At 41.8% G+C, this 11566-nt stretch overlaps 1 protein-coding gene across 12 annotated transcripts in view; it reads right to left on the bottom strand.

Annotated features, from left to right (window-relative positions):
- Positions 1-12: 12 nt before the first annotated feature.
- Positions 13-11566, bottom strand: part of LOC135281231 (acyl-coenzyme A synthetase ACSM4, mitochondrial-like) — a 41299-nt gene continuing 29745 nt past the window's right edge. For 4 of the 12 annotated variants that reach the window (XM_064389934.1, XM_064389933.1, XM_064389929.1 and 1 more), the window contains 14 exons: positions 10930-11009; positions 8439-8704; positions 7465-7675; positions 6806-7013; positions 5854-5997; positions 5150-5306; positions 4537-4616; positions 3455-3578; positions 3070-3150; positions 2840-2941; positions 2036-2163; positions 1839-1938; positions 1083-1202; positions 13-464 (listed from right to left, as the gene is read on the bottom strand). In XM_064389934.1, the coding sequence (XP_064246004.1) occupies positions 378-464; positions 1083-1202; positions 1839-1938; positions 2036-2163; positions 2840-2941; positions 3070-3150; positions 3455-3578; positions 4537-4616; positions 5150-5306; positions 5854-5997; positions 6806-7013; positions 7465-7675; positions 8439-8639 (1743 nt within the window). In that variant the 5' untranslated portion in view covers positions 8640-8704; positions 10930-11009 and the 3' untranslated portion in view covers positions 13-377. Of the gene's footprint in view, positions 465-1082; positions 1203-1838; positions 1939-2035; positions 2164-2839; positions 2942-3069; positions 3151-3454; positions 3579-4536; positions 4617-5149; positions 5307-5333; positions 5552-5853; positions 5998-6805; positions 7014-7464; positions 7676-8438; positions 8705-9621; positions 9948-10929; positions 11010-11403; positions 11558-11566 lie in introns of those variants that run through there. The other 8 variants (XM_064389937.1, XM_064389932.1, XM_064389930.1 and 5 more) reach the window with 5 other exon arrangements.

The following is an 11566-nucleotide window of genomic DNA, read 5'->3' as shown; positions in this document are numbered from 1 at the left end:
GACAAACATATCTTCATATTAATTTCTCATTTATTTGTAATTTTCAAAGCCTTGTAGTTTCACCCATTTTTTTAAGGAAGATGTTTATACAAATTGTGGTAAAAAAAAATTAGATCTCTGTATGCACCTGAGTCTTTCTCCCATCCCACACTTTGAATCACTTGCACTTCCTTCCTTCGAAAATTTGTAGGTCGATGGCCAAAGTGGTTCCAATACCACACATCCTCAAGAATGTTTTCTCCTTTTTCTTCTGCAGTTTGTTTTTCCTGATGTTCTTGTTCTGCTGTGGGTCATGACAACCTGCTCTGTGTCTTGTGTTATGGCTGGTACACACGGTGGAGAGTTTCTCCTTGTTTTCTGTATCACTCTTGCTCTTTTTATACCTTTCCCCACTCTTTGTTCTTTAGAACCTTTCTCTGGATTTTCCCAGTAGCTGTCTTTGGCAGATCCTGAACAAACTCCACCTGAAAGGCAAAAATGCTCCCTGTAGCCAAATAACTTGTGGATAATTTCCCAGGTGCAACAAAAGATTGTGAAAACACTTTTAGCACAGGATAGCTGGGGATAAATGGATGGTAAGCTGCATAACCAGGGCTGGAATGATGAAATTCCTTACTACACCTTGTAGCTACTGCACAGACAGTACTTGCAGGGAGATGTACCATGATCTCTAGGAGCTGAGTGCTTCAGCTTTCAGGACAGGGAGTTACTGGTGTCTTTCCTAGTGGGAAGAGATAGATTCCAACCCACTGATGCTAGCAGGAACTTTTGATTTAGCCTGTCTGTCAGAGGAGAGCTCAAGGCAGAACTGGTTAGAATGGAATGCCTTGCCCATGTGAGCTGCTGTGAAAAGCCCAGTACTCCGTGAAAGAAGCACTGGGCCCTCATGAAGTAAAATTTCATGACCATTGCCTGCCCCTGGGTCCATTCTAGCACACACAGCCAATCCAAGGCATCTATTTTTATTTTATCTAATTCTGGTTGGAGTGTTTTCAGAAAATGCTGAAAAAGAGCTAAGACGGGACAAAAAATGCACAATTTCTGGTACAATGAGAGAACCCGTCTTTTTGGGCTGTGCTTACCTTCCTTGGATACTTGTATGGTGCAGTCACCTTCTTGACATGTTGTTGAAGGTCATGAATTAATTTTTTTTGATCATGTGATGCAAAAGCAGGAGCTAAAACAATGAAGGCTTTGACCACCTGTGCCACAAAAATGAAGGGGTTCCATTAACTTCCAAAGCTGGCAGTAAAGGGATATATTTGATGTGAAAAGCTAGTGTCAAAATTCAGAATGCCAAAATTTGAACTTTTTCCTTAATTTCCCTTTTCATTAGCTGTTTGTTATCAACTGCTGTGCTATGAAGGACCCATTCTGGAGCAGAGAATGTTTTGCTGTTTTCCACTTTTTTTCTAACTTTATATATTATTAAACTTTCAAAAAGTTCTAGTATAGAAAATAAAGAGAGATTAAAATATTGTCCCAGTTGCTCAAAGAAATGTTGCAAAGTTGGAAAAATATAAAGCAAAAATTCAACACTCTGTGTATCATTGCCACCATATGCTTATTGGTAAAGGGAAATAATCAAAATTTCACTGCTTAGACAAAAAGGTCACATGATTAGTCTGAAAAATCAAATTTTCTTCCCATGAAAAACATTGCAATTGAATAATTCTGATATTGTAAGATGTGTCAAGGTATGGATTTTAAAAATGTTTACGGCCACCTAATTTCAAAAGTCTGCAACACTGAATTCCAAGGAAGCCTAGTACATACAAGGAAGTTGATACTTAGCACAAAGGGTATTTCTTTCACATTTTTTTCCTGGCTTGTTTTACCTCCCCTCGCTCTGGGTCGGGACTGCTGACAACAGCCACCTCTGCGACTGCTGGGTGCTCTATCAATGCACTCTCCACCTCAAAGGGGCCAATGCGGTACCTGGGAGCACAGAGACACCTCAGCCAGCAGCACGGACCAGCCCTCTGGGCTTTCCAGGCTGCATTTCATGAGGCAGATCTAAAAGGAAATGCCTTACCCAGCAGAGTTAATGATATCATCAGCTCTTCCAACAAACCGGATATATCCCTCTTCATCCATAACGCCTCTGTCCCCGGTGACATAAAAATCTCCTCGCACAGAGGCAGCAGTTTTCTCTGGATTATCCTGGCAACAATCAAACATTTCCAGAAAAGTATCTTATTGTTAGTGAATTGTAATGCATTTCCTTAGCAGTGATGCCTAAAAATGAACAAAAAATGGTACTCAAAATGAGTGTGTTCAATACAGCTTTATATTTTCACTGAGGTGTCACTGCCTCAGAGCCACATGCTCATCTCCTTGTGAGGGGTTTGTGCTGTAGCTTGTGTTTGTGCTGTTGATCTCGTGCTCATGTTGTGTGTGACAGGCATCTGTACTGAGGTTTCTCTGACTGCAGTGCCTGATGGAATGGGGGTACCTCTGACAGTGGTATGAGGGAATAAAATACCTGTGCCTTGGAAAGCCTCCCTGAGCTTCTGTTGTATAAGAGTAGAATTTATGGGCTTTCTTCAGTAACGTTTAACCAAAGATAGGAATGGAACAGAGGGAATAATGGTGCTCTGAACATGAAGCAGATGGCACATATCTGGAACAAGGTATCCCCTGGTTCACGTTCCATTTTGAAGCTACACTCTTGTCAGTCAGTCTGTTCCTGAAACTATGCACTGATCAGGCTCAAAGTCCTCAAGTAACCCAGTGAGACTTTCTGAGGATCCTGCATGGAATTCTGCTCCTGGCAGACCTTTGCCCTGGGTCTCTCCTGAGCCCCTCAGCAGACACAGACACAGCAAGTCAGGCTCACCAAGTACTCAGAGAACAGGCAGAAGGGTCGTGTGGGTTTCACTCGGATGGCAATGGTGCCCTCTTCTCCTTTAGGCACAACAGCCCCATGGTCATCTACGATCTGCAGAAGGGACAGACACAGCAGGGGTGCTTTGATCAGCTCAGAGGAACATGTGCTGCAGCTCAGTGCAGGGCACAGAAGGGACACAGACAGCACTGCCTTCTGTTCTGCCCACAACTGCCTCATACCTGCACATCATAAGGGGGAACAGCTTTTCCCAAAGAGCCAGGTTTAATTTTCATTCCTTTCATATTGGCACAGATTGTCACCTGCAGAATAGATTTTTAAAAGATTTTTTAATAATTGTTGCAGCTTCTTGTAAATTTTATTATTGTTTGCATTAGACAGGACTCCTCTTTGTGACTTTGTTGTGACAAGGGCTGAATCAGGACCTTGAGAACACTGTGGTTCTCAAGAACATCAGTCTGGGATGAGAGCTGCTTTAATATTTTTCATTAAAACCTCACACAGGACAAATTGTTACCCAGAGCAAATAATAAATTTTAGTTTTGCTTTTGAAGTAAAGATGGTGAAGGGTTTTACTACCAGTAATTACATTTATTGCAAACATACTGTTTCAGTCTGGCCATAACCTTCATGGATATCCACCCCTGTCTGGATTTTCCACTTTGCCAACACTTCAGGATTGAGTGCTTCCCCTCCAGTTACACAGTGCTTCAGACTCGGGAACTTGTAGCTTGAGAGAAAGAGCAGATAAAATAATTTTCTTAACTCTTGCGAAGAACAGTAAATTGATTTAACCAAACAGCCTCCTTCAGCTTTCCAAAAAGGAAGGACACCTAAAACTTCACAAGCTCCTTTGGAAATGACAATCATCATCCTGTTATGACCACCTTGACTAGAATCCTAGTCTGCTTGAGTTGCCACTGAAGATGATGTGGTTTATGCATGTGTCAACAGAATTAGGTTTTTCTAAATTAGGAATATGCATGAGCAAAACTGTTTCCTTCGGAGAACTGTTCATAAAAGGAGAAATATGAACAAGCACATCAGATGTGTGTGGAAAGCTGAGTTATGTGCCAACATCTAAGATCAGATATAACAAAGAGAATTTTCTAGAGCAAAAGGAAGGATGAATAGATATACAGAAGCTGAGCTCTGCTAAATCTGGGTTGGCTTTTTGCAGGATGAAAACCTCTGTGACAAGAATGAGCGCCTTACCAAAGATGTGAAAACTTCTTGCAAACCACTTCTCACAAGCTGGGTATTTTACAGGAAGAACAGCTGCCAAATAACTCTCAGCATGTGGAACTCCTCTAACTGCTCTCTTCATTCCCAAACATATAAGAACAACTCCATGGTGCACCAGTAACTCCCTGATCCAATGCTGCCTAAAACATTGACTTAAATTGAACTGTGAAGCCCAAGTTCAGAGGAAGTGACAGTTTAAAAAAAAAAAAAATCTCCTCTCTTTCCTCTGTGCTGTCTATTCAAAGACCCAGTCCTGAAGTCCAAGTAGCCTATGGTGTGGCTAATTCTTCTCACATTTCAAAACTGAGAGCCTTCTTTACTGAGAGCAAGCTTTGCTAATTAGGTTTCCTTGAACTTAAAAAGAGAATTAAGGAGCCTAAGGAGCTAACCATGCAGAGCTGTCCCAGCAGTATACCCCAGCCTCCCTCCCCTCCCTGCTGTACCTGCTCACATCATGTTTGACCAGCATAAGGAAGGCAGTGGGAGCTGTGCAGAAGGTGGTGATGGGATATCTTGAGAGAGTCTAGAAAAATAGGAAGTTATTGTGCTGAAAACCTTGTGAATGTGCAGGTGATTAACAAAAAAGGTCAATTTTGAGGGGCATCAATCAGCTGATTGGTTTAAAGTGCCTTAAGGGAGGAAGAGGCACTCTGGCAACTCACTGAAAATTCAGAAATATAGAGCCTTAATTCAGGTTTACGCCTTATTCTGAATACTGGCCCATACTCAGCCTGACCCCAAAGCAGCTGGAAGTCCATACCTGAAGTAAGGTTTAGGTTCAATATTGGACAATACAGCAGTGATCCCAAGATCTTTATATCCTGCGTCTTTATCCAATTCTTCTCTACACTTGAACAATGACACATGGCCTAACCAGGAGGGAAAACACTTGTTCCTTGAGCTTAATGGGCACCAAATGGAGAGATGATTCCTTGGGTGTGGGAAGTACTATCCCTGCTGCTACTAATCAATGGCACCCATGGATTAAAGCTCAGTTTGTTTTTTTCACTTTTGAACAATGGAAATAAATGTCACAGTATAAGATATTAAGCTTACCTCTGCAATAACTTCTGGTTTAAACTGTGGCATATTGTGTACAAAGACACAAGATCCACAGATCCATGGTGAAAAAACACTGCTCCAAGCTGCTTTTACCCAGCCAGTATCAGAGGTATTCCACAATATATCTGAAGGAGTCAAGTTCAACCAATACCTGATGAAAAAGCAGAGATGAAAGAAATAATGCAGAGAATGTGAGAGACTCGGGTCCAGGTCACAGCAGGAGGCTTCCATTAGAAGATGGTGTCAGCAAGTAGGGCTCTGTAGAAAGTTTGAGAGAGTTGAAGAGTCTTAAATATTTTCTGATTTCCCTTCCTTCCCTCCTGCTTAACATTTCAAGCATTTATTTTTCTTGTGAGCAGTGCAAAACATCTGTATCTTGAGTTGCAGAATCTGGATCTAGAACAGAACCCAAACAGATCATCTGAGTAGGCTTTCCCTACCTGGTGCAGTTGAGACATCAGCTAAGTCACAGCTCATTTCTCCAGGAAACTAAACAAGTTACTTCTCTGGACCCTTGATCACCAGCTTCCAACTCAGAATGCTTTGGAAAAGGTATCCTTTAACTTTCAAGATGAGGAAGAGGCAAGATCCCACAGTCATGAGATGCCTGCATTTACTGGAATGTTACGGCCTCAGGTTCAGTTTAATGCTCATCACAGCACTCAGTCAGGACCCTGGGAGGAGCTGCAAGGTAATACCTGCCACTGACTGCAAATCCAATGCCGTAACTGCTGTGGGAGTGCAGCACCATTTTTGGGAAGCCTGTAGTTCCACTGGTAAAATAGATCAGCATTGGGTCTTGACTCCTTGTCTTGACACACTGGTGGTCAGCAGATGCAACCCTTCAGAAGAAATGATATATTCCAGTCACTACATGCAGTTTTCCACCAGGCCAACAGCATTTTTATAGTTTAGGAGTTCAACAGGAAAATTTCCCCAACGTGAACAATCTCAGTAAATAAGAGGTAACACAGGTAAGAACAGTTAGAGAGCACATTTTGCTTGTAACAAGTGTGTCCTGTATGCCAGCACTTTTAAGATATGAGCACCTACAGAATATTTCAGTGACTTTGTCCTCAACTGTTTTAGCAAGGGCACTCCAGATGCTGATTATGGAACAGCAGCCAGAAATCAGTGTCTGCCTCACACAAGCAAAAACCAGTTAGGAAATCGATAACTAAGGTTATTGTGCAAGTACATTAATCTTATTACACATAGTAGATCATTCATGTTCAAGAGACTGAGGAATAATTCAGATCCTCTGAGCTCCCAGGATAGCATAGGGAAGAAAGAACTGAGCACCAAGAGCTAGCAATATTTTCCCATTTAATCAAGAGCCATTAGAATGGGCTCCAGCAGACAAGATCATAACAATTGTTTAGAACTTTGTGAGCTTGTCTGGTGATCACAGTAGAGAGCTTCTAAAACCTGGCAGGCTGCTAAGTGAAGCTGAAGAACATGAACTAAGTCCCAAAACCTGGATTGGACGAACGTCTACCAGTATAATCACAAGAAAGGGAGCTGATAGAGGAATGCAAATATGTAACTCATTTGTATTTTGAAAATTACCCCCACAACTCAGCAATGTCACCTGACTGATACAGCTCCCTTCACCTCAAAGAACTGGGAAGAAAAGAGCTGGATACTCACGCAAGGAGTTCTTTGAAGTTCAGCCAGCCATCCCTCCTCCCTTGGCCTACAAGGAGTTTACTTTTCAGGAACTGGCTGCCAGGCAGGACAGATTCCACTGCAGGTGCCAGCGTCTCATTGGTAACGATGCACTTGGCCTTTGAAGCCTGCAGTCGGTATAAGATGTCTTTGGCTGTTAATTGGGATGTTCCTGGAATAAGGACAATTCCTGGAAAAAAGCAAGAAGCAATTGAGAAAACTCAGCATTTCCCAAAAAGACTTGATTATGTCTCTCTGTTGATGCTGATTTTATCCATCATGGATGTTTATCAGGTTAAAACCAGAGCTAAATAGATATATTGAATTATTAATGACACCAATGATATAAGTTCTTCCATTATAAACTCAGCTCCCTTCCCATGTATGTGGTCAAGTCTGGCCTTAGGTTGCAGCCATTCAGCCCTCCCTGGCTTCACCTGAGGATGCCATTTGACTGGACCAGGTCTGGCCCTGTGCTTCCTGGGTGGGTGCTGCCAATTCTCCTTGGAGGCAGAAGATCAGTTGTAGAGGTCCCAACAGAACATTGCTGTTTGCATTTTCTTCACCCCAGTCTAATACATGGTTTGTAGGCTCTTTCTTTTGCTTTCTGTCTGCCCCCAACAAGTCAGCGAGTCACTCACCTGCTCGCATGCAGGCCACGTTCAGGAGCCACCACTCAGGCACACGAGGCAGAATTGCTACAACTCTGTCTCCTCTCCTCAAGCCACAGGCCTCAGAAAGGACATTGGCTGCCTTCCTGGACAGAGAGCCCAGCTCCTCAAAGCTCCACTTCACCTCCTCTCCCTTATCACTGACCCACCAAAAAGCTGGATTTGCTGTTTTTTTCCCATCCTACAACACGTGAGAAGATATTAAAATAAGACAAACTTTTAAAGGCTTCACTTCAAGATAAATAATCTTTGGCAGCTCCTCTCTTGGAGTGATACCCATCTTTCTGACAAAGAAAATAAAATGGTGTCCGTACTATCCAGTACCCATTAATTAAATTGTATAATTTCAGATTTGTTCCACCATGTCCTGGTTTTGACTGGGATAGAGTAAGCACTGCTTAGCAACAACTAAGTCAAGGACTTCACAGTTTTTCACGCTCTGCCAGCAAGTTGGTGCATGAAAAGCTGGGAGAATCATAGACAGGAGAGCTGACCTGAGCTGTCCAAAGGGATATTCCAGCGACAGGAGATCCTGCTGAGTTAATTCCCTGGTGGGAAGTTGGTTGAGAGGTGCCAGTCACTGTTTGGGGACAGCCCAGGTGTTGATCAGTGGGCAATTGTGTTGTGCGTAATTCATCTTTTCTGGGTTTTCCTGGTTCCACTCCTTTTTTTTAAGCTCCCACTTCATCACTACTATTTCTACTAGTATTTCTCTAATACATTACAATAGTGATAATTATTATTAATTTTCTTTTTATTACTATATTTTATTTCAATTCTTAAATTGTTTGTTCCCAGCCTATATGTTTTTACCTTTTTTCTCTTCTGTTTCTCCTCCCCATCCCATTGGATGTGTGTGTGTGTGTTTGTGTGTGTGTGGTTCTTAGCTGACAAATGGGGTTAAGCTACAATTCAATGTATATAAAATAAAAGACAAATACTACCTTTTCCAGTCGTGCCCATTCATCTAAGACATCACTTGCAAAGTTGAAATATTCTGGCAGTTCCTTTTTACCCTGGTTTATAGATTCATAATGGGAAGTAATCTGAGATGTAAGAAGCCTGGTGTTTCCATGGAATGTTCTGGAAGGTGACTTGAGAATCCACAAACACTGAGGAATCCAGGATTTAAGAAATATTCTCATGATAAATGATGTTTTATCAGATGGTGAGGGGAAGGAATCAGGCGTGCACCTAAGGAATTAGTCACCTGGAATGAAAGAAAATACATTTAAAACCAAACAGTTATTGGATGCTGTCTAGTTTCTCATGCTGGATGAATTAATGCAAACCAGCTTGAATAAATAGGTTGTTTGAACACATCCATGTTTTCCCTATTGTTTTATGTTGCTTCTTTTCTTGTAAAGGGATTGTGCACTGCTTTTCATTATAATATTTGTCCTCTACTTTGTCAGCTGATGAATGACCCTCATATCTCATCTCTCAAATTTCACTTGCCATTCCTTTTCTCAATATCTATGTCTGGATTCCTGTAACTTTTATGTTACTTTGCCTGCTTACAGAAATGAAATACCACTACTTTTGAAGGGTTTTAGGAGACTATCACCTTGACTTAAAACTGTCTCTGTAATTATGTTATGCCCTAAACCTGCACTAGATGGCGAGTCACACTGAATTTATGCACCAATAAAACTGATGAATCTCTGATTTATTTTCTTATGAGTTCTATTTCCTTTGAGGGCATGGAATAAACACAAAATAGACAGTAGGTGAGCAAAGGTGAAGTGCCAAAGACTTCCATTTGCTTTGCACTTCAGCTGAAGTGTGAAGCTTGGGAAAAGAGACATGTTGTAAAATAAACTTGCAAAGAAAGTGCCAACATTTCCAGTTTCTCCTAGTCTTTCCTACACAACATACAGGTACATGTGGAAGAGACAGAATGGATAATGCCACAGGTATTTAAAGCCCAGCCCTGAAAGTCAAGAAAACTGGATTTTCACTCACAGGACCTTAATCATCAGATAAACTTGTTTTGAGTGTAATTAAGTCCTTAAGGATGTACCTATATATCTAAGGGATTTTTTACTCAATTCTATAAAATCAGCTTAGCTTTTAAACTTTTTTGTGCCATGATGTTGTCCTTATTTAACAGCCAGCAGTACATACCTGTCTCCCAGGGATTCTATGCAGTTTCTCTCACCTTTGCATTATTTATTGCAAGTGTAGGAGTAGTGAGAGCTTCCAGTGCTCAGTGCCAATAAATAACAGTAAGTGGCATCACTCTGAAATCACTGTATTTGTGAGGCAAACCAGAGAAATTGAGACAGAAGGTGCACAGGTCAGGCAATCTCAATGGCTCTTGGCCACTTATTTGACAGGGTGTGAGTGGTAACTAAGTAGAAGGCTCTAGAATATTATTGATCCTGAATCCAGTGTTTCCTGCTGACTGGACTGTGACTTCTGCAGGGGGCAGGTTTTCCACATTTCTCAAACTGCAAAGCACAAAAAGAAAGCCAAAGCTAGCTAGCACTGATGAAGAAATACACAGAATGTGGTCTTATCTGCTCTGTGTCTAACAGAAAACATTGTTCTCCACCAGTTCAGTTCCACTAAATCTCACTCCTTTCCTCATTGCACATCTGTCCTGGCAGGATGGACTGTTGTATGATCCTCCTTTTTTCTGCAGTTTCCTTTCAGTACATTGAGGTTAGAAACCCACTCCATGATGGAGCCTATTTCCTGGTAGGAGGTTTCCAGGAGGGATTTAAGTTGATGGCTATTTGTTTTAGTGACAGACAGGGGAAAACCAGCTCTGTCAGCAAATGGTTTTGTCATCCTACATTTGTTCTGGAGCCTTAGGCTGTGCTCTGAGCTCAAATAACTGCCTGCCCAGCTCAAACAGGCCTTGTTAGTTTTAACCTGCAATTCTGAGAGATGCTTTTTAACCTTACTAGTATGTTACTTGAAAGACATCTTTGAAAAGAGCTGTTGTGAAGAGAAAGAGACCACAAAGTCAAATGGGAGAAGCTTATCTTTCTGCTTGTTTTTCTCCTTTAGTACCTGATTGCTGAATCTGTATTTATGTGTGATCTTATCTTGCCAGCAGCCTGACCACACAGCTCCTGATTGCATTAGGCACGCTCTGCCAGTACCAATGGAGCACATCTCAAGGTGCATTACAAGACAAAGCTTTGGAGCCTGGTAGAAAACAGTTTGCTGGAAACCAAGTCCCACTCACAGCAGGCATGAAGACAGAATAAATTGCAGCAATATGCCCCCCAAGAGCCTTCACCCACAGAAAATGGAGGCTGCCACATCAACCCCCATTATGAACATTCCTTCTTTTTAGTGGTGCCCTCCTGAATAAAAAGTCTGCTAAAGGCACAAGGTGCAAAGAATACTTGCTGCTCCTCAAGAAGAAGAAAGAATCATTATTGAAGGAATTTCTTCTTGATTTTACTAATCCAGACCCACCTGTTGTCAAGTCAGCTCTGTCCTTCATGCCACTGAAATACTCCGTCCTTTGTGACTGGTCTCCTCTATCAGCTACAGCTCTGGGGGTAAAGTTCACAAATTTCATCAGAGTTTAAGGGTCAAAGATATTTCTGCTACAACTGTAGACTGGCAGGTGTTTACAGAAATAATTCCATAGTAATCGAAGGAATTCCAGAATCTCAATATTTCTGTAAAATATTTTTTTAAATGTTCTGAAAGGGCTGTCTTGGGAGGCCTCGTAGTTCACATGCACAGCTGATAGCAATCCTAAGGATGAATTGGTACATTTAGCCCCTTCCATTTATTGCACAGACTCTGTGACCACTGAAAACCAATTGCAAAACCTTCTGGTTTAACCCACAAAGTAGTATCTTACTTGAGCTACAACTTGGCACTTAAGTACAGAGGGGCCTCATAGACAAGTCATCAAAGAGTTACAGACATTAAAATTACCTGTGCAAAGAAATGAGAGTTCTCCCCTGACCTCAGCACACTCTCAGCCCCACAATTAGTAGATCCATAAGTGCAAGAGACAAGCAAACATGAGGCAGAGGAGCAGCCCTCAAATACTGTCCCAGGTACCTGAGCTGCTGCTTTCTCTGCAGCCCTGACAAGA

This window comes from Passer domesticus, chromosome 15 (assembly GCF_036417665.1).
Source record: "Passer domesticus isolate bPasDom1 chromosome 15, bPasDom1.hap1, whole genome shotgun sequence".
In the NCBI taxonomy this organism is placed as follows: Eukaryota; Metazoa; Chordata; class Aves; order Passeriformes; family Passeridae; genus Passer; species Passer domesticus.
The sequence above is the reverse complement of the archived record's forward strand: the minus strand, read 5'-3'. Positions and strand labels throughout refer to the sequence as shown.